Source organism: Plectropomus leopardus, chromosome 6 (assembly GCF_026936395.1).
Source record: "Plectropomus leopardus strain MGB_pleo_1.0 chromosome 6, ASM2693639v1, whole genome shotgun sequence".
NCBI lineage: Eukaryota > Metazoa > Chordata > Actinopteri > Perciformes > Serranidae > Plectropomus > Plectropomus leopardus.
In genome coordinates, this window is record NC_142181.1 from 24,241,592 (window position 1) to 24,264,716 (window position 23,125).

The 23,125-nt window shown below is 37.9% G+C and overlaps 1 protein-coding gene across 9 annotated transcripts in view; it reads left to right on the forward strand.

Moving 5' to 3' along the window:
- Positions 1-23,125, forward strand: part of ncam1b (neural cell adhesion molecule 1b) — a 98,557-nt gene that overhangs the window by 34,739 nt on the left and 40,693 nt on the right. For 5 of the 9 annotated variants that reach the window (XM_088079056.1, XM_088079051.1, XM_088079052.1 and 2 more), the window contains exons 2-9: positions 7,441-7,515; positions 9,033-9,242; positions 11,265-11,408; positions 12,727-12,864; positions 13,220-13,337; positions 16,120-16,280; positions 20,794-20,936; positions 22,725-22,748. In XM_088079056.1, the coding sequence (XP_087935182.1) occupies positions 7,441-7,515; positions 9,033-9,242; positions 11,265-11,408; positions 12,727-12,864; positions 13,220-13,337; positions 16,120-16,280; positions 20,794-20,936; positions 22,725-22,748 (1,013 nt within the window). The remainder of the gene's footprint in view (positions 1-7,440; positions 7,516-9,032; positions 9,243-11,264; positions 11,409-12,726; positions 12,865-13,219; positions 13,338-16,119; positions 16,281-20,793; positions 20,937-22,724; positions 22,749-23,125) is intronic. The other 4 variants (XM_088079053.1, XM_042486713.2, XM_088079054.1 and 1 more) reach the window with 1 other exon arrangement.

The following is a 23,125-nucleotide window of genomic DNA, read 5'->3' on the forward strand; positions in this document are numbered from 1 at the left end:
AGAGAGAGAGAGAGAGAGAGAGAGAGAGCTGTGCTCACAGACCCTCATAAATGTGGGGGCTCAAAATGGTAAAAAAAAAAAAAAAAAAAGGGACAAATGCACAGAAGATTAAAAAAAAAAAACACCCCCACAGTAGTCAGCTACAGCCAAACAAAGATTCTCATTCTGAGGGAAACACTGTACTGATTCACTCTTGATATTGATTGACGCATGGGAAATCAGGCACTAAGACAACAGCCAAATACATTATCCTTTCCTGGCAAAACACTGTCAAATGAATTAAGACTAAAAGTCTTGTTCAGATGATTGTACGCTTAATGTACTCATATCTACAACAGTTCATTCTCCTTTAATGTCTGTGATGTGGAGATCTCCATCTCAGTCCTACTTGGGTTTAAAATGGATTGATCCCTGGGGATTTACATGCAGATTGAATTTCTAGGACACAGAACTGTTTCTTGTAATTTTGCCTCCCCCTGCTTTGAAAGAGTTTCTGCCCTGTTAACTGGACTTGAGATATAATAGCTTGTTAGCCTCTTAAATATATGAAAAGTGAGTCGTTGGTTGGAGAGCAATTACCCTTTCTTGTTTATAACTATCTGTGAAGAGGAGCCATGGCTCTGCCTTCGATCCGAGAGGATGAATTAGTGCTTGGACTATAGAATAGTTTAATTCAGAAAACTCCCGGACTGTGCAGGTGTGTTGTTGTTGTATTCTAATATTCTACAGAACAAGGAGACAAACATATCGTGAGAGACAAGGAAGAGGATGGGGGATCGTGTGATGGAAATTCCCAGTGGGACCTTCATCCTTTTGAATGTCAGCTTGCTTGCAGGATATGAGAACGGTTTTGCATTGTTGGTTTTAATATAGGAAACAGAGTGCTGTGAAGTACACTGACAGCTTTCACAGCTTGGCTTGCTGCTTTCTGACTTCATGACATTAATTCAATGCACACAGCTGATCCAACTAGATGAAAGTCTGTGATGTCTCAATACTCAATGTTTTTTTCTCACTTTAGCAATTTATCACTTATCAATTTTATAGTACCTGATCCTCCATTATTTAGTCAGTTATGTAGGGAGCTGGGTTGCAGGCTTATTAGATGCACCCAGCTAAAGCTAATGCAGTAGTCCTGCAATAAATTCCATCTTCATGTATGTCATCATGTTTGGTTTTGTTGAAACTGATTTAGAAAAGTGTTATTAAAGTTTATAGTCATTTTGGGGGTCTTTAAGTCTACCTTCACTGATATAAATGGGTTTTTCAGTTGGATTTATTGCAGGGCTGCTTTATTAAGACCCTTTTCCACTGGACAAAAGATCCCACTAACATCCGCACACGCCTGGCTTTTCAATTAAGGGGAAAGGTAATTATCGGCATTCACACCTAGGTCAAATGACTCTGCAGCGTCATCAGTGTTTATAGCTTCCGACTCTGATCTGCATTGATAAAAACACCACACCTAGATAAACATGCTAATTTTAGCCCCTTAACTGGTGAGATGCAATGAAGCACCACATATAAATACCGTTCATCTACGTATGAGTAGTGCTCAAACATCTATCCAAATTAGTCTGCACCGAATTTGAAAGACAGATTGAGCAAGTAAGAGTCATAAAAAGAAGTAGGCCTCTATCCATGCTGCTTACTGTTTACTAACCTGTGTTCTCCAGCCTGTCTGTGACATTAAATGTGACACACCAAAAAAAAAAAAAAAAATAATATGAATTTAAAAAAAAATGTGCACACATTGAGGCAAACTCGTCTGCTGCAGAGCCCTATACACAGCTCTTCTCTGTTGGCAATGAGAAAGTGGTCTGTAGTTTATTTCCTGTGGGTTTACCCATGTAAAAAAAAACCATACACCAACTAATTTTGGTGGAAAAGGGGTATCAGACTGCTTTAGTTTCAGTAAGTTGTACCTAAGAAACTGGAATCTGAGTGGTTAATACATACATGCTACTTAACATAATTTGTTTTTGCTTTTGTGTTAAATATACTCCAGAAACATGATGCTGTGGTAGGCACTAAGTATTTCTGCATGTCTGCAACTCTGCTCATTTGGCAAAAATGTCAAAGGTGATAAGTGTCTGAAAAAAAGAAAAAAGACACACAATGTAAACTGCACATAGAACCAAGCTATGTTAGTTAGTATGCTTAACACTACTAGACACACATTCAGCAGCTGCCCCACATCTCACCTTTCTCTCTAATTACCACTTTACCTACCTGGCCTCATGATACTGAAAACTATGATGAATTGATGCAAGAGCTGTTCATAATATTATTGGCATTTATTTCATTCAACCCTTAAACTTTATTGTTGTTCCTTTCATGGCTTTGTCACCATGGAATTTGGAATCATGGTTTAACTGTTGTATTTTGTGTTTCTGTCATCACTTTACCTTCTGGTTTCGGCCATTTTTTTTAGGTGGGTTGTATGGTTTTAAGTTGTTTTTTTTTTTTCTCACCTGCTGAGATACTTTTGGCTTGGATAGAAAACATTGCTAATGTAAAGAACTTCCAGACATTGAATGTGATAATGGGCTTTACAGATAATCTTTGCTTGACTCAAATAATTATAATCATGCCTCCTCTGCAAATGAGGTGCCTGTTTGTTTCACTAAATGAGTAGCAGCAACACTTATTTCCTCTGCCCAATTAAAACAAAAACCCTTATCCATAAAATTAGCATAACATTGTTTCAGTTTGCAGTTCATATGAAAATAATGAGCAGGGTTTTTGATGCTTGATTTTCATGTTCCTTCACTTTGAACATCAAATCCTGCTGACAAAATTAAACAATTTAGCTCATTTAAAAATAAAACCTTCAAACAACACAGTAACTGTCAAAGAGGCTATCAATAATAGTGCTTTGTGTTAAGTTGACTAAAATGTGAATAATCAGAGAGCAGAGTGCAAACGACTGATTTTTATAGCATACGTTCAGTTTCTACTTTACACTGCTGCACTGATGGGATGAACGATCATCTCCTACCTGCCCACTTAATATCACTCTCTGGAAGATATAGTCAACATTATTTGGTGGATTAAAATTTGGGTATACTTAACATTTTAAGTGACATCACCAAAACAATGATATAAAATCAATAGAAATAAGCAAAAGACCTGTAGGCTTAACTTTTTCACCTTTTTTACTAGAGGTTTTTTTTTGTTAAGGTTTACTTATGGTGAAGGATGCCCCTTGAAGGTCAAAAAATAAAATTATTAGTTAGAGACCCTTCAGTCAACTGAGCTTCTTTAAGTCGAGTGGTATTTTTCTTTTTTTTTTTTGTCAGTCAGTGTACTTAGGCTGTTTTGGTCCCAAGATGTGGCTGCAGACAGGCAGCTGTGGAGCCAGACCCAGGGTGAGTCTGTGTGAGATGGAGGCAGCTGCCTGGAGGAGAAAAGGCTTTGCCCGGTTAGCCTCCGAGATAACGTTATCTTCTGCCTTCTGCTTGGAAGTGATGAAGTTACAGCTCACAGCAACATAAATCAGATACAGTCGGCAAAGATGTTGCACATTTCCGATTAGAGTCCAGAATTAACACCCTAAGCACCAAATGCGGGTAGATTATCTGTTTGGTGAGTAAATCTTAGAAGGTTGCCCACCCCACACACACACACACACACACACACACACACACACACACACACACACACCCACACACACACACACACACACACACACACACACACATATTGCAGCACAACCTGACTGTCTTGAGCGCTACTAGGTCTGCAGCATTGTTTACCATACAGGACACTGGCTGATCCGCTAAACTGTCAACTTTGTGTGTATACTTTTGAAAGTCATGAGATATTAAGACAGAGGCCCCACAGTCTGAACAAAGATGGCAAACTCTTCTGTTCCTCTCCCATTGACAGCGACAGCGCATTCACTCCTCTTCATCCGTTCTTACCTTTTACAGTATAAGCCCTAGACATATACTCGACATCACTGCGCACCAGAGGGGACTCCTTCACACGCTGAGGCTGTAGTGATGAGCTGTTTAATATATTTAATAATTTTGCTTTAGATGTGACTCTGGCCTCATCTCTATGTTTGTGTTCAACTTAATACATCTACATATTATCTCAATAAAATGCATTGAAACAAATGTTTACATGAAACAAAAAAGGTAATTTGTCATTTTGGATGGTAATAAAATATGCTTTGCCTTTGGCGTATTTCATCTACCAGCCACCTTGGCTGGTAAGTCCAAAAGTTTATTTCGGACACTGCTTCCAATCCCTTGATAGCATAGTTAGCATGCATTAGCTTGAAGGGCTAACTTGGCTTGTTTGCAATACTACATTATGTTCATGTTACTGCTGAACCCTGTTTAAACTCTTAAACTCTATATGGGGAAAAAAAGGAGCACGTAGTTGAATATCCCCATTGAGTAGCCAAATCGGATGTGAACGCCATAATTCTGAGTTGGTTACACCCTTATTTTATGTTAGTCAAAGTGCCCAAAGTTGAATGATTCCAGCTCTGTCTACATGTCTACAGATATTTTTGAAAATGGATATTTGCCCAATGTTACAAAAAGAAACAAAAAACAAAACTGTCCACTAAATCTTCAGAATTGTTGTGACATTCAGTGGCCTGGTTTGACCTTATTTTCTAAATATTAATAGCCTTTCTTTGTTCCGCTTTGAAAAGGCACCGACCATTTTTGGAATAGATCAGTTGGGTCTCGGTCTATGGTGGATTAGTTATCTCTACCTATAGTCTTTTCTGGTGTGGTGTGGTCATTAATTGAACAGGAACAACAGGGAAAACAGTTTAATTAAGGGAAAGTCCTTTTTGAGTGTGTGTAGTGTAGGTGATAGTGTGGCACAGTTTGATGCTTGTCAAACACTATAAAACTGTTCATTCACTGTCTGTCTGTTGGCTCCTTCAAGGATAAACCTACTGTTTCCCAAACCCTCCGTTTTACATGTCTTCATGGGTTGGGGTTGTCAAAATATATCGATACACAGGTGCTAATCGATACTAAAAATGAGTATCGGACACGATACTGCTTTACAACAGAATCGATACCAGCAGTGCATATTCACCTCCTCGTTGACACACAGCTACACACACTGCCCCTCCCCTCACTAGCAGCTAAATACGTCTACAACACTGTCAGCTCGGCTGTGTCATCAGATGATGCCAGGTCTGGCAGGTTGTGATGAATTTTTGAGCTCCTGTTTCAACATCATTGAACTATTAAACATCTATAGGAAATGTTAACCTGACCGATGGCACACATTAACATTAGCCGCTTTATTATTAGCCATTAGCTGACAGCCACTTTAGCCATCTGCCGTGCTATCGTTTATATCTAATAGTTAATAAAATAGAATGACTAATGTTAATGTGCGAGCTAGGTGGCCAACGTTATCAGTCTTACCCGTCCGTAATATTAATCAGCAGTGTTAATTTAATAGGTTAACGCAATTATTTGTCTTAAAAGTGTTATGTTTCTCCTTAAGTCCCAGATTGAAGCTGAGAAAAGTCGACAAGTAGACAGAAACGCTTGCATCCTACCTACCAAGTCTATTTGATCAGCAAACAAAATATGGTGCCAAGTCACCAGAAGCACAGCAAATAAACAGGCATATGCATGTGTTTTTCTTTTTTTTTTTTTTTTTTTGCAGTACCACAGACAACCTAAAAATATTGTTTTCATTGATAGTTGATATTTATATTATATTATTATACTATATTATTAATATATATATATATATATATATATATATATATATATATATATATATATATATATATATATATATATATATATATATAATATTTTTACTTTTATTCTTTATTTGTATTTATTGTATGTATGTTTTAATTATCTTGTTATGTATTGTATAACTCTGCTGCCTCTTGGCCAGGTCGCTTTTGAAAAAGAGATTCCTTATGTCAGTAAGCTTTACCGGTTAAATAAAGGTTAAATAAAAAAATAAATATATATATATATATATATATATATATATATATATATATATATATATATATATATATATATATATCTTACAGTAAGCTTGCTGGGTTTTTTTACTACCTGAGGCTACTTAAAAATATTGTTGTCAAAGTTAAAGTTTGTATTGTTCTTATCTTAATTGAAAATATATTTTTATGCCTCATTAGTTTTTTATTAATCATTTTCCCCTGTCGCATTGAAAATGGTATTGTGTATTGAGTATTTTTCTTTTATTTTTCTGTGTGTATTATTTTTGTCTGTATGGAAAGTAACAGAGTAATTAACCAGAGTTTTGAAAAATTTGCACCTTGCAAGGCATTCTCAAGAAGAAATCTAATAAATAAATCGGTGCCCTAAAAATACATGCAAGTGTGGACGAGAGAATAAGACGTAGAGAAAAGTTTCAGTTCTAAAATCGGTAAACATGTAGATGGCCATAGGCTCCTATGATGGTTAAAAAAACAAACCCAAACCATTTATAATTGGTAACATGGGCTGTGAAAATTTGTGACGTCTTGCCAGCTATACCTAGCAGTGGTCACTCTGGCACATACTGTACATTTTTGGGTCCATTTAGTCACACTTCTTGGTTACACCACAGGAACCCTTGACTGCTCCCATGGGAGATACTGCAGGAAACAAGGGAGGCTTTGTTCTAATTAAGCACCGAAGTGTTTCAGGCCATACTTCTGTCCATGTCAAATAACAGAAATCTGTCTTCCTCATTCGGTCTTTGATTAAGTGCAGCCTTTCCGAGGAGACACGCTGCATTTATCTTGTTAGACAGACAGCATGATTTCTAAGAATTTCTTTAAAGCATCTCACATATAATTTCTCTCAAGGTACATTGGCAGCACAGCACTGGTTCTTACCAGCTGCTGAGTGTTAACTGAATAATTGCAGTGCTGGCTGGATGTTATTGCTCTTGAAAGGGCAGGAAGACTGCAGGCAAAAGAGGAACAGGAAATGTCTTTTTTTTTGGTAATAGGGCTGCTGAAGCCAAAACTGGTGTAGTCAATTTCTTAATGCGCATGGGAATTGCTTTCCACGGATTTCCAGTACTTACTGCCTTTTCAAACACAGGAAAATTATTGATACATGTGCAAAGATGTGGGTGTCGCCACCTGCAGGTAAGGGAAAAATATAGCTGCTGTATTTTTGTCCAGCTGCAGGAAACAAGGGTGATAGCTGAAGTTGTTATTATTTTAACTGCTCTTATCTTTGATTGTGTGTTTTCACTTGGGGTTAAATAATCAAATAAGTATTAGCAAATGAGATACAGTTTCATCAAATTTAAAACATTGAAAGTTGTAACACTGGTTGTCTTCAGGTGGCTACTTCTTCCTCGCTTTTAGATGGCACACATTGGTATTTCTAGATCTTGTATGCTTCATTAATTATGTTGCTAATTACATTTCTGATTATGTGTTGGTTGTGTTTTTTATTGTTGCAGTTTCACTGGAAGTACAGATCACCCCAAGTCACGGTGAAATTAGTCTTGGAGAGTCCAAATTCTTCATGTGTGAAGGTAAGTTTCATCTGTCAAACCTGCATCCAACCTATCAGTTCTCACTGTTTACCTCCATTTTTACATTCAGCTAAAGATCTGACCTAAAGAAAAGGAAATGGCACAATATGTCGGCTTAGACAGATGTCCGTGTTCTGTGTTTATATAGTCATGGAAACAACAAAATCATTTGTTTATCAAATCAACTTTATTTGAAAAAACAAAATTGGTACTCACAAAAAATCAAGCAGTCATGATGTTACTATGAGTACTAGTTTAACATTCTTTGATCACAAAGCCGTGTTACTGTGCTGTCTCTTACATTTATCTGTTAGGTGTTTAAACTACACATCAGATTGGAATCTGCTACATGATAAAAAAAAATCACGCCAGGGGCTGTGTAAAATCAGTCTGGGGGCCACAATTTGCCCCCAGGCTTGACATTGGACATGCCTGTCCTAACCTGTTCTGTGCATCAGCAATCCATGTGTTGCTTTCTGGAAAAAAAACAACAACAATAACAACAAAAACGCTTGCTTTAGCTCGAATATGGTGAAGCTTCACGGACCTCCAACATATTTGCAGAGCAACAGCAAGCCTTTGCTTAGGCTCGCTCAGGGTTAACAATGATAATCTGGTCATGATCACATTTCTCGCTGTGTTCAAGCTCTGTGTCACTCCCTCTTCCTCCTCTTGAAGTTCTCGTACTAATAATAAGGAAGTTACATCCAGTAACCACTCTTACCAATGGCAAAACAGGCGGAAACACTGGGTGTTTTTGCACCTTCATCACATTGGATTATGATGTTCATTACAACTTCAGTAATATTTTTTGATATTACTGAGAATTTTTGATGCACATCTGTGACACAGCAGCCCTTAGTGTTGATAGGCTAGTACTGTGTAACCAATCAGATAGTGCTGTGGGTGGGACAATGAGTGACGCAACAGAGTGGTGACAACAGTCAATGCATTAGAGCCAATGTAATGCATTTTTCAATTAAGTTATTTTATCAGGAATTGGATATTAAATAGTAAATCAAACAAACAAAATCAATATGTGGCGGTCAATCCTCTAATAGATAACTGGTACTCAGAGAAGCAATTCACATTTCCAACCGTGCAACCCTATTTACCTGGAAATTGTCAAACCACACTGCTTCACAAAGCCATCTTTAAACAACCACAGTGACAGTCTGATGATTAAAGGGTCTAGGTACATGTGTACATGTATCTGTGTGGCTAAAATATGTCCTGGTTTTAAATGCAATCAGTGGTTGACCTCTGTTACATGATACCCTTTTCAGTGTCCTGTGTTTCCCTTCACAATCTGTTCAAGGCAAATAAAAAGGCATAAAATGTTTCATCTTTTGACTTTTGTGACAATAGCTAATATGCACAAAGCACAGGCTATAGTCCATGCAGGAGCCTGAACAGCCTACAATATTCAGTCTGTGGACACTGATGACCTTCAGTGATGTTGAATGTGAACATTTTAGATAACTTTTCTAACATGCTGCTCTTCACTGTGCTCTCAGTTGTAGGTGTTGCCAAGCACATAGACTGGTTCGGACCAAGTGGGGACAGGATAGAACCGAACAGACCAGACATAACAGTAACCCGAAACGATGAGTCATCCTCCACCCTCACACTGTATAAAGCAGGGACTGAAAATGCAGGGACATACAAGTGTGTCGCTACCAATGGAGACCAGCAAGGGGAGTCAACCGTCAAAGTGAAAATCTTTCGTAAGTTTTTTCTTCACCCCTTACACTCCCCAAATTATTGAATGGCATGAACACAAAAGAAAAAAAATCCTGTTTATTGAACTCATAGTATTTTATTGACTGCTCAAGGGCAACACATTACTCTTTTTCTTTTCAAGTGAGGATGGATTTTTCATCAGTTCAATAAATGGTCGGAAGACCATTAGAGGGCTGCTTAATGATCCTGTCTGTTGTGCAGTTCTTGTGAGTAATGGCTTTTATTTTCCATGAATGCCAAGCATCAGCAAATGTCCGTCAGAGATGAAATCCTTTCCCAAACAGAACTTTTTTTTAGGTTATAATTAGGAGTGGTCATCCATGTAGATATTGCATATTAAAATCAATGTACAGCGTCTGTCGCAGTTTGCAGTTTCGTAGGATAAGTATTTGTCTTGGCTCTGTAAAAGTAAAATTATTTTTAGGTGTGAAGCACCTTGTCCTCAGAGAGGTCTTAACTCCAGCAACACTTGTAGTATTACAAACCACCTTATTGTAAGACCGAGGACTTTTGTTCTTGCCTGATCCGTACTGGAAACCTGACTTGTTCTACACATGTGCAAAGATGGTTGAGGTGAGGCATTGCTCTTTAGTGGTTAGGAACAGGGAAAGGCCCTGCACAGACTGGATCCTACCCAGGTCAGCTGTGGCAATTTCATCATTTGTGCCCCCTTTAGGCAGTTAGGGTTTAGACAAAGGAGGCATCACCATATTTCAGTATACTGTGGTATTTAGAAATCCCAACAGTGTGAATTTAAATACCGTCAAAAATACGGACCCTTCTCTTTCTATTAACTTCATACTAGAGAGGCTATATTGAAGATATTTTGCATGCAGTGCACATCACGTACCCTGGAGGTTACATCTGGGCCACACTGCATGCGTGAGCAGTGTGTGTTCACATTGGCAGGGTTTGTTGTTAGGGTGCTGCTGCACAGCTGCCCACTGCTGTAACTACTGTATTTCCATAATAAAAAGTACATACTCCTTTCATTTATGAAGCTGTGCAATTTACTGCGCTGTTAACAACATGGTCCTGCAAATTTTTCACCGTAAAATGCCTTGTTTCGACAACTAAATGGATTCTGTCATCAGACGTTGTCAGAGGGATTTTATTTTGAAACAAAAACAGGAAAGGTTGCGTAAAACAGATATACTTGTATTTCCTTGTGTCTGTGAAAGATAAAGCCACAGCCGTGGCCAGAGATAGCTGTGGCCTGAGACATTTGACGGTTTTTGGGTTGTTGGTCCATCTGTTTTTTTGAATTTTTTTCAAATTTGGCACAAATGTCCACACAAACTGAAGGTCAATGGTCAAGGTCACTGTAACCTCATCTGTCTTATTATCGTGAATGCAATATCTCAAAAACATCTTAAGGGAATTTTTGAAATGTCCACTTGAACTGTACTAGGAAATGATTTGATTTTGGTGGTCAAAGGTCAAAGTAACTGACCTGGAGTCCATGTCATTCTTGTGAACACAAGATCTTAAGAAAGCCTTGAGGTAATTTCAGCTAATTTGGCAATTGATTAAGAAATGACATTTTTTATCCATGAGGTCAAAGGTTACCTTCATTGTGACATTATAATGTTATGCAGAAACACTTTCTGGCCACCTTAACTCTGATTGTATCATCTGTGCTGCCGGGTTAAGGTGTGTGTGAAGCATCCATTTTTTAAAAAACGCAGCTTGTTTGCAGCAACACCATATGTGAAACATTGTCAGAATTGGATTTTTTGCATGTAGAAAAGGTGGCAATTGGTAAAATTGCCAAGCACTTTTTCAGTTTGACATTTGCTATTTTTTACAAGAAAAAAAATCTTGGGAATTGAAAATAAAATTACTAGTTTTATTAAGAAGATTTCTAGTTGTGTTTTTAAAACATGCTTAACAAAATGTCCATATCATTAAAAGTGAATAAATATGTATTTCTTACCAGCAGTCAAACTAGAAAAAAGATGAGACTGTAATAATCAAAAGTGTTTTTTTTACATGTCATATTCCAGAAAAGATCACCTTTACAAGTGCACCCTCACCCCAAGAGTTCACAGAAGGAGACAATGCCAACATTATCTGTGATGTCATCAGTTCCCCTCCTCCCACTGTCCTCTGGAAATATAAAGGAGCAAGAATACAGATGGAAAAAGATGGTAAGAGCTCTCTGAACAGCACAGGGATCATATTTCTGTTCCTCTTGATTTATTGTTTAACATTCTTAATATTCCTGAGCTGTTTTTCAACCCTAATTCTTTGACAAACATTAACTCATGAATATGAATGGTTTTAAATATTGTTTTACATTTAGTTTGCACGGCCTAGTTTGAATAATGGGTTGCATAAAATTCCTTTTAAGTCCATCAGAGTAGGAAGGATCAAGTTTATCAAAAATCTGTTATTTCTAAATGTTTTTTGTTATTTATTTTGCCCTCAGAAGTTTTAATTATTTTACAGTTTGACTTACTGCTACCTTGCCATACCGATATCGACAGTGAAATATGGCCTTCACATGAACAAGATTGACCTCTGAGTAACGTTGTTGTAGTGAAACGGTTGTAAAGCGTTAAAATTTGAGGATAAACGACCTATAGCGAAACTGAAAAACTAATTTATTGTAGCTGTAATGAACATTGACTACAGTGCTTACTATGAGACTACAGCAAAACAGACACAATAAACTTCAATGAATATGCAGAGTTATGAGCATTAAAGACTTGAAATTGTTCATGCCTGGTCTTTGTTGCCATTCTACTCCAGGATTTATCCTGTGCTTTGAAAGCAAAAATTAATTTGGTTTTTAAATTTGAAAAAAACAACTGATTCTCTGTTATTCACCTCTGACACTAAGCAATATCATAATGTGTTTGGTATTGTCGGTGTCGCTCACTGGAAAATAATAACGCAAGCTCATGTGTGGGTTGTGATAGTATTTTGAATTACTACATGATTAAATTTGTTCAGTTCACATTTCATCTCCAAGTGAGAGAGCACTTGTGGGCTCTGGCCATATTTCTCTTTTTCTGGAGCTGTGGAAGGAGGGTTGGGCATGCTCTCTGATATGAATTTGATGAGTTGGAAATTACATATTATCTCTTTCCAAAAAAAGAGGTTTTTGTGCAACAGTATCCCCCCAGATAGACAAGAATATTACAGATTCCTCAGACAAGTGGAGCTTGATGAAAATGCATATATTTAACATTCAATTTGTATTAATAGTGCAGAGACATTAGTGGCTAAATCAGATATCAATGTTAAGTTGTTGTCAGCCAGATTTTTCAAAGTCAATCTTCGACATGGCTGTCTAATTCAGACAACAGTTTTCTTTATACATTATGTTGTATTACATCACCATGTAATCCTCTTTTTAGCACAACAGCAGCTGTTTAGCATCAAATAATGAAATGTGCCTAATATAAACTTTCCAAATATATAGCTAGCTTGACAATGCATTCATCTCCTGCTTCCTTTCAGTTCGCTTTAAGGTACTGAGCAACAATCACCTTCAAATCCGTGGAATAAAGAAGACAGATGAGGGCTCGTATACCTGCGAGGGTCGCCTCATGGCCCGCGGCGAGATTGATCTGCGGGTCATCAAGGTCGTTGTGAACGGTTAGCAGCCCTCGCACTATTTCCTCTTCCTTTGTGTTCCTGTGTGCATGTTTTTGTGTGGCAGGTGTCCCATGACGTTGAAATAAGCTGTATATCCTTAGAGGCAACCAGGCTCAGCATCAATGTGGAGACAGTTGCCCAGAGCAACCGTGAATCAAAGATGTTCCATGCTAATGAAGTCGGTTTCCTGCAACTTCTGAGCCTAGCAAATGAGTGTGCTGAAAATAAGTGCTCTGAATTTGTCACAGCTTGTGTCACATTGGTCACGCGCTGTTTATCTATGTGAAAATATGCCTATGTATGTGTACATTTTTCTCCCTATCTTTTTCATTATTTATCTTTCTCTGTGTCTCAGTGCTCCCGACCATCAGGGTATGGCAGTCAGAAGTGAATGCCACAGCAGACGTTGGGCAGCCTGCCATGTTAACTTGTGCTGTTGATGGCTATCCTGAACCCATGGTGACATGGACAAGGTAAAACTCTGCTTGCAACAGGAAAGACAAAAGCTCTGCAGAAGCACTTGTGAGATGCTGGCACATTGGGTCTCATACACCAATATTTTCCTAAGTTATTTCTTGAATTTGTTCTTGAGAAAGGTCCCAAGAAACTACATCTCATGGTGGATTTTTAAATTGAAGAATTGTTCACACCTGTTTTCTTAGAATGATGAATCCCCTTGTCCACAAAAGTTGAAAGAGTGTGCAAGTCATTCCTATTTAGCACAGGTTAACCCCCCGCAAGTCCTCATTAAAGGGGCTGAGACTGCAAGGCTTTGTGTACACAAAGAAACTGAAGAAGAAAATGATGATGAAAAGTTGAGAGAATGCCCAAAAAATGTCTTAAGAGGGTGGAGCACAGGACTCCAAAACATTAATAAAAAAACTTCAATAGTTCTTAAGTGGAGGTGGTTCTGCAGGCCAAATAAGCTGTCATAGTGTCAGTAGTGGATATATATTAACTCAAAAAATATAAATTTGAAGCAGAAAATATGTGTTAATCAAACCCCCAACATGCAAACCTCAAACTTTATGCATAACAGTAGCACAATTGTCAAAACTGGGGACAGGGATGAGCATCATAACACTCTCTAAGGTGTGCGTGTGTGTGTTTTATGGGGAAAGAAGGTTCTGCTAACCTAAACCTGTCCTGTCATTAAAAGCAAAAAAACCCCTAAATAATCATTAAAAATGCTACTAAGGGGGAGAGACTAATTACAAATAATAAGCTGTGTGGTTTAATTGTGTACCAGCCATTTATGAGCTAACATCATCTTTAAAATGAGGAGACAGTTCTCTTACATGTAAAGATTTTCCCTTTGATAGTATTTAGAGCAGTTTCCGAAGAAACACTTTACTCCTGCCTAACATATATGAATCAGCCATGTTCATTACATTCCCCTATAACAGTTCTGTGTTATTGGTGGGACTGCATAAAAGTGTGATTTTACTCACCATCAGTAACCTGTAGCCTAAATAGCCAACTTTGAATTATTTACATTATTATATACTAGATGTGGAAATCAACTGAGACCCAGGCATTCAGTACTATCACAATGCTTAAATCAGGATAAAACATTATTGCGATTTTTAACATGTTGTGATATGTTGAATATTGGAATAACATGTCATTACCTTTTTTCAACTGCAAATAATCTCCCCTAATCTCCCCTCACATTTTTATTACAGCAAATCGTATCTAGTAGACTGAAAAAGCAATAATTAATTATATCATTCTAGTAGGATACCAAAAATTTCATTTGTGTTTGTAATATAAACAATTTATATAAAAATAAAAATGATTACTTTGCATATGTATGTCAGTACAATATTGCCATCCAAAAATATCGAGATACAGTGCTTTATCGATTTTTTTCCCCCACCCCTATTGTACATAAGGTTCCCATGGTCATGGAATTCCTCGAAAAGTTATAAGATTAGGAAAAATGGGCCTGGTTATGGTTTGGAATTACAAGAATGTTTTGGAAGGGTTCTAAGTTAGACATTGTTTTGGCTATTTATCAAACTACATTCATTAAAATCCCCAAACATGTTAAATGTAGAACTAAGTGCCCTGTCTTACTAATTTAACAACTAGTGCTGGGATGCGTGACACTTAAAATTTCACTAGTATCACTTTTACCAGCTTGAAAAGCGTGGGCATAGCTGCAAGACAACTTCAAATGACATTCAGCCAAACCATTGCTGCATCCAATGATATGCCAACCTTTTTTAAACTACTCAAATAAATTCATAGAAATGGAGCAAAATATTACAGAAAAGAGTGGAAAGGTTTGAAAAATTCTTTGGTAAAAATGTTTGGAAACCCTGTATGTAACATGTCTTGCATTATTATGTATATAACATTATCAATAATACATATGATGTAAATAAAATATTTCCAAAGAACCAGAATACAAAGGCCACATTTGCAATCGTTATTCCAATAGTCACATTGAAACCCTGTAATTAAAAAGTCCATACAGTAACACAGCTACATCAGGAAGACACTTTAGGATATTAGGGATATTGTACTAACTGGTTTATTCATTGCATTTGGATACTTAATCACAGGGCATCAAAGGTGCATGTAAACAGTGAAACCTGAAGACCGCAGTGTCAGCAGTAGCCGCATTATTCAGTGTATCTGAATACGGCCATTGATAGCTTTCTCCTTTGTTAAATGGTTGCTGTTTGTCTTGTTTCCAAGACAGCAGTTAGCTGTGTAGACATCTTAGACTGTGGGGGCACAAGTGCAAACAGCCCAGGAGCTACTGCTGCTTTTTAAGTATTTCCGTTGCCCTTGAAATAATTTTTTATGCTTGTGCAGTAAGAAGGCACCTGCAACTTGTTGAAAGCCGCACTGAAATCCAAAACATGTGATCGCGGTCAATTGGAGGCCAAAGAACATTATCTCCTCTGCATGGATGGCAATGGTGACAAACAGTTCAGACTTCACTTGAACAAAAACACAATACATGAGCTTTTTTTTTATTTACTCTTAACACTAAATGTCAGAAAGCCTGCAGAGGAAAAACGTTTTCACGTCTTCTTTTTTTTCATTGTTGCACTTCTTCACAGCTTCGTCTTTTTGTAATTCAAGGATCTGGAAATTACTGATTATTTTCTTGAGGCCTAAGGTTCACGATAAAGAAAATAAGTTACATTTTTTAAAGAAAAGCTTTTTGCAGTTTGTAAATTATGTTTGAAATGGAGTGGATGGATTGATATAATGTTCAAACACTCATATTTTCCACAGGAACGAAGTGGTTCTCGAGGCAGGAGAGAAGTACAGCTTTAATGATGATGGCTCCGAAATGACAATAATGGATGTTTCCAAGCTGGATGAAGGAGATTATACCTGCATTGCCAAAAACAAGGCTGGGGAAAGTGAGCAGGAGCTCAGTCTGAGAGTGTTTGGTAAGGCAGAACTGTTTCTACACATATATACATGAGCTAAAGTGACAATATATAATGTTCCAAGTGTGTGGGAATGAGCCATAAGAGTCTGAAGGTGGGGGAAGAACAATAGTATGGTTATGTGTCTGTTTTCTAAGGGAAACAAGATGAGGTGTTGTTTCAGTGTGGGTTGTGGATGTTTCATGTCAGGATGAAGCTTAAGGAGCCAGAGAACTGGCCAAGTGGGATGAGCTCAGCTCACCTCTTTGAATTCTTTTATTTTCTTTTTTTGCCCACTAGGTTGTTGTTGTCTTTTTTTGTCAAGTAACAGCCATAATTTCAATCATAGCCAAAAAATCAGTGCATGTAGTCACGTAAATTAAATTTTCACGGAGTTATCTGGTTCAGTTTATTTTTCCAAACAACAGAGGTAGCCTGGCTGTGGATCTTTAGATCTCAACGGGTAAACTATTACCATGAAATTGCTGTGCACAGCTTTCAAAGCAAGCTGTTTACCTCTTTAGCATTATTTACCTCATTATCTAAAAGATTGTCTTGCACTCACAAAGCTGTGGTCTTCTGCCATCAATGTGGGAAATCATGCATTTCCTTAAAGGCCTCCACATCTTTATAAGGAAAGTGTATGGTTGTGTTTTTTCCCCTCTGATGCTAATTCGGGTTCATGAATATGTAGTACCTGTCAATACCAAGTCAGATCAGGTATTGATACATTTTGACATAGTACAGCTGCACAGTGCACACTTGGTCGAAAGCTCCTGAAAATGTGGTTTGAAATCTTAAGTATTTCTCTATAATTAAGCAATTTTCACACTTGAGGGCCACAGGCCAGGTCGTCCTGTTGTATTAATAATCAGTACGTACAGCATATTATTGTGAGTTTTACAAGTGCATTTCATTGGTTAAAAGTGTTTAACAACACCAAGTTTTGATTTGTCTATGTATATAATCATTTATTTTGCTCAGCTAATACAAATACGTAGCTCCACTGCTGAATTGGAATTGGACTATTGCCGAGCAACCAATGGACGTGTATGAACAATGGACGTAGCTACCGTGACGGAGACTATGGGGATTTACTCTTTTTTTGAGCCAACCTCAAGTAGCCATTCGATGAACTGCAGGTTTTGGTACTTTGGGTTTGGCTTCATTTTTGTCAGCTTTAGAGGTTGCCATAAACATTCCTGAGCACTACTTTTTGCAGGCCTACACGTTACTGTTAATGTCGCCTTATTAGCTGATAATATGAATAATGGTTCAGAACAGCTGTGAAGCTGGATGATACATGCACAGTTAGACGTCCCAGTGCTGTTTTACTCTATATTAGCACTCAAGGATTGCCTCTTGCCTCTCAAATTACTTGGTCAGAACTAACTGTTCTATAATATTCAATAATTCTGTCTAAATAAGCAGCAATTAAAGGTAATGTTCGGGAAAAAGAATTCTTAAGACCCATTCAGACTAGATTTATATCTCTAGGGGAAGTGGGGTAATTTTAATGTTACTGGTCACTGATTTTAATTTTGTCCTGAGTGCTTCTGTTGGTAATTTTCACCCCAAACTCAGTAATATTTACAGCCACAATTACCCACTTTTTTTCCCTGCCGTAATCTAAATCCTCTCCAGAGCAACATCCTTGTATGTTGAAGTGGATTTTTCTACATTAAGAGCAGCTTGTTTCTCTGCTCAATTTATTTCTTTAATCAGCTTAGTGTGAAATTTGACTAAGTCAAGTCAAATATCAATAAGTCAAAGATGTTTTTGCTAATCTGATAAACGTTGTTCCTCCCCACCCTTGGATGGCCCTATGGGGCAAACAACGCTCCACCACTGACCAAAATAAGCTCATAAGACTTTTAAAACAATCAGATATATGACATTTATTAACATGTAACATGCAACAGGCTAACACCAATATATAAGCCTCTTTGGGAAACAGTATGATAAAAGAACATCATCAGGAGACAAAACTGCTCAAGCTGCTGTTTTGTACTATTGTACCATGAAATGTATGCAGAATTACTGTAAGCGGTTCTTGTTTGCAATATACCAATGAATGTACAAACAGCTATCATTGGATTAAGGCCTTTGCATACCAAATCCTTACTTTTTGTCCAAAATTGACACCAAAACTTCATCCTCATCAAAGTTTTTGGGACAGGTTCAATTTTCTGTGTCTTTTCTCAAACGTCAAAAGCCTTTAGAGAGAGTGTTTGACCAAGAGGCAGTGAAGAAAATATGGCGTTGCCTGTGGGACACGTAACTGCATTTGCATAAAGAGAGGGGAACAGGGCGCATAGTATAATTTCATAACTCAGACAGCTTACTTTCAACAGGTGAGATAGTAATATTCAGGTGGATGGTGATGATGAGGATGTAATAGAGGATGATGACTGCACTCAGACAGAGAGAGAGAAAGCACAGCTCAGCCCCTTCTTGTAGCCGCCGTGTCAAATGCAAAGCGCGGGCAGAGAGTGGCGGCAGCCAGGGAGCTACCTCCAGTGGAGAGAAGCAAGGACGCATATGTATCTTTCCATTAGGGTTACTTATTGAGATTTTTTACAAGGGATAGAACAATAGAAGCACATGAGACTCCATGTGTAAGGTTTCCTGGGATGATGATAAATGTAATAAATTCATACGAAAAATACAGCCTTGGTGAGCAAAGGAAACGCCTTTACTTTGATACTGAAGAAAATGTACAAATGTGATTATTCTCATGCAAGTTCTGGAGTGGGTTTTTTTTTGTTGTTGTTTTTTTATGATTTCTTAGTGGGTTTATGGATGTTTATTTGCAATAGATATCACAGATAATGAAATCCTCGGTATTAGTCACGCTGAATAATATCAATACTTGTTTCATGTCTTTGTTTTGAGATTGGATTGAGTCTTAGTCTCCTGAGAGATCATATGAGACCATATCCTGTAATTTCCTGAGGGTTAAAATGCTGCTGGAATGATGAGTTAAATTACTGAGGAGCACCATGAATACCCCACCTCCCTCTAAAATGTTCATCCCGCCCAAATGGGGCTTTTAAGTGTTTTTTATCAAGAGTTTTAATACTTAACACCCAGCTCCATCAGGATTGTGTGGGTGTGTTTTGATCCATTTGATTGACAGTGCCAGCAGACAATTTCCTGTCATTTGATTTAGATTCAAATGGCTAAATTTTGATTACTGCATGGAAGTACGTGTCAAACCACTAAGAAGAGCACAGACAAAACAAAACATCCCTCATGTAAAATAACCAATATTTTTCACTCTCCACACACTGTTTGTTCACGTACGACCTCAAAGTAAGAATCTGATTCAGAAAAAAGATTTTAAATAGATCTGATGTGAAATATAAAAAAAATAATTGTTTGAGCTCTGAACACCTCCACCACTACCTAATGCAGAAGATATGTTTACATCGACATCTTTGGAGAAAAGTGTGTTTGAGGGTCAACGTGGAGCTTCGGTGGAAGTAAGGTTCAAGCTGGATTTGTTTTTTTTCTCCTCAATGAAAAAAATCCTGAGTTTAAATTCAGTTGTTTGACATCAGCAGAAGCTTGTCAGGGGCATTGTTCGCCTGCAAAACACTCGAAGCAGATCCGCTCACTTCACTTGCTGACACACATTAAAAAAAATGTTGGCTACTCCCATATGTTTGTGCTGTTCCGTGGTCCATGGTATTAGCTCCCAGTGCTGCTTCCTCGAAAATGGTTCCAAAGTTTTATTGATGAACAGGAAATGGGCTAAAATTAGCTAAACCAATCCATTAGAATTAGAAAAAATAATAATCAGCTCTGATACTAATCCTGCCTTTTGACACCCCTGGCTGTGAATAGAAAGTGCTTGTTCAAAAATGGTTTTATTTAGAAACAACAAAATGACAACACAGCTGTTCCTTTGTTTATTTAATAATTAGCAGTTAAGGTAAAAGCATTTTAATACAAGGTTTTGATTGTTTTCTGCTGCTAAAAACCATAAATTATACAGCATTTACTATATCGAAAAGGCTTACCTTGAAAATGTACAAATGTAGTACTAAATCCATGCATTCATTCTTCATGGAGTGGAGTGAAAAATATGAAAGCACAGAGTACTGCTCAACCTCACGCTTCAGAAGTAGCACTTGAATTTGCTTCGCTCTGCTCATGTCACAGTCGTAGCACCCTGCTGTGCTTTCAGGTTAGCTCAGGTGTACTGTAACATGACAGTTCTGTCAAACGTAAACAAAAAATGACGACCGGCTCCTTTGAGATAGGCTAAATAAATTATTACATGAATTAACTTTGGATCCAAACATGGTTATCACAACTTTGCCGCTGCTGGGACTGGAGAAGCTTAAATACAGTTTTACTGCCATAGAAATCCCCCGTCACCTGTCAAACTACTGATCCTCCTCCTCCCTTTGAACTTATCCCACATCCACAGAGTTGCTCTTTCACTTACTGTACTTGTACTGCCAAACCACCTGGCTTGTCTCGTCGTGCTGGTGTTGTTTTGATGACTTTGTTTTTGTGTTTACAGTCAAACCTAAGATCACGTACATTGTAAACCAGAGCACTTCCGAGATGGAGGAGCAGGTAACTCTGACTTGTGAGGCATCAGGAGATCCAACTCCCACCATCAGCTGGAGCTCCGGGGACCAAGTCTTCACCGAAGGAGAGCAGGTAAAATAATAAAGGCAGTATGGATGACAGAGGAAGCTCTGTATCTGAAATCCTAGGTATTCAGTTCTGGTCCTTTAGGGCTGATGTGCTGCAAGCAGTTTTCCTCCCGGAGTTAATGAACCACACCTGCTGCAAAGTAGACTGATATTATCTCTGTCCCACTTGCATACTATACATCAATTCTAACCTCTCAGTTTTTAAGTAACTGGTACACACTGAGGAAATTACATACTAAAACCACTTGGTAGACGATAATAAATTAATATTGTATTTCCTCTGAATTATAATTCTGAAGATGCACTCTAACTGATGTCAATTCATCCAATGGTTCTCAACTAGTGGTCTGGGGGCCCCAAGGGGTCAGTGAGCCCAGCATGAGATAGAGTCGTAAGAGTAACTATTCTGATCATAGGTTTCACTGAATCCTGTTATCTCCTTAATAATTGACAATTGGACTGCAATTTACGGTTATTTTTGTTTTTAATTTATCTGCCTTATATTTTCCTAAATTAATGATTTAATCTTTTTTTTTTTTTTTGCATTTGTAATATTTGTATAATTACATGTCAGAAAATGGTTAAACATTCCTTGAGTAATTTCCCAAAGCCCAAGGTGACGTCTTGGTATGTTTTATCCGACCAACGATCCAAAAATCTGAAGCAATTCAGTTTATTATCATGTAGGACAAAGAAAAGCATTAAATGCTCTTATGCAACATGAAATCAGCAATTGGGCTTTTTATGCCTCCACACAAGTGATAGCCGTAGCTGGAAGCATCATGTTTTCGGGTTGTCTGTCTGTCAGTCTCCCATTCCTACGAATGTGATATCTCAAGAACGCCTATAAGAAATCTCTCCAAATTCTGCAAAAACATTCACTTTGACTCAACTATGATAATTAGGAGCGCCCTTTAGCTCACCTAGAGCAGGCACCCCATGTACAAAGGCTTTCAGTATGTACAATATGAAAAGGTACATCTTGTATACTAACCTTGTTAAAGTATGATGTGGAACTGGGACACAGTGAGTAGTAACCACCAGGGAGGCACACAAACCAGCAGGATGTCGGTGTCTCAGGGAGAGAAATTGAATGCCTTTAACATAAATTCAAGAGATGTATTGATCATGCGCAGGTGGGGGACTTGTGCAGCTTCCTCAGCAAGGTTTCTGTACTGCTGATTATTTCCCCTTAAATTAGCGGCTCCTTCGAGATGGCCCAGAGGATCTCATGTAATTAGCTCAGCGATACTCAGCCTGTAATGTGGAGTACGCTCAGATTTGACATGAGTTTTCCCAAATGTCAAGAAAATCTGTCTCAGAAACCCAATTATAACATTCCCAAAATAAGCATGCAATTTGAGGCAATAATTAAACTTTGTCTGCTTCTTATTGTACAGCATTTGCTAGAATGGGCACTTGAATGATCAAGTGTTTGTTTAGCAATTTCAATCCCCCATTATCATTATTCCGCTCATGCCAGTGATTGAAAAGTCAAATTTAGTTTATCTATGGATATTCAGTTACCATCTTTGTACCAGCCATTACATCCTTGAAACTGTGTCCTTTTGGTAATGTCTTCTACAATTCTCCATGCGCAAACCATCAAAAACAATGAATACCTGATTGGTATTCTCGTACATCTATTGCCCACATGGCCTGCTTCTTCAAGGTCTTGGTGTCTTGCTACAGTTGAGAGGTAATGAGGGGTAAAATACTTCAGAGATGTGCTGAAGTTCGTGGAGGAATTCTGGAGCCAGTCCATTACATGCACTACATTTTCTTCCTACAGGCACATCTAAACAGGATCTATCAGGTATGAAATCCGCGTGGCACAGAAATGTACTGGAGTAGTGTTGCAAAATATGCCTCCAGATTTGACAAAAGCCCCGGTGAAATCAAATAATCCCTTTTTATTGAAAATTTCCCAGCTGTTTCTTGAAAACCCCAAGGAATGATCTCATCAGAGTTCATGAAATTGATTCGACTGTTGCATGCTTCCCAAATATAGAGCCTGAAAACTTCACTGATCTCCTGATAGAAAATGCGTGGTGCTTATCTCATGAGATCAGATGACAATTTGGGTTAATACTGCAATAAAAGAAAAACACCATTTCTGTGTCGCTGTTGCCTGATCATTTTCAAACTCTACATCACAGCATGAGGTTGCCTGGAATCAAGCCCAGCTCAGTC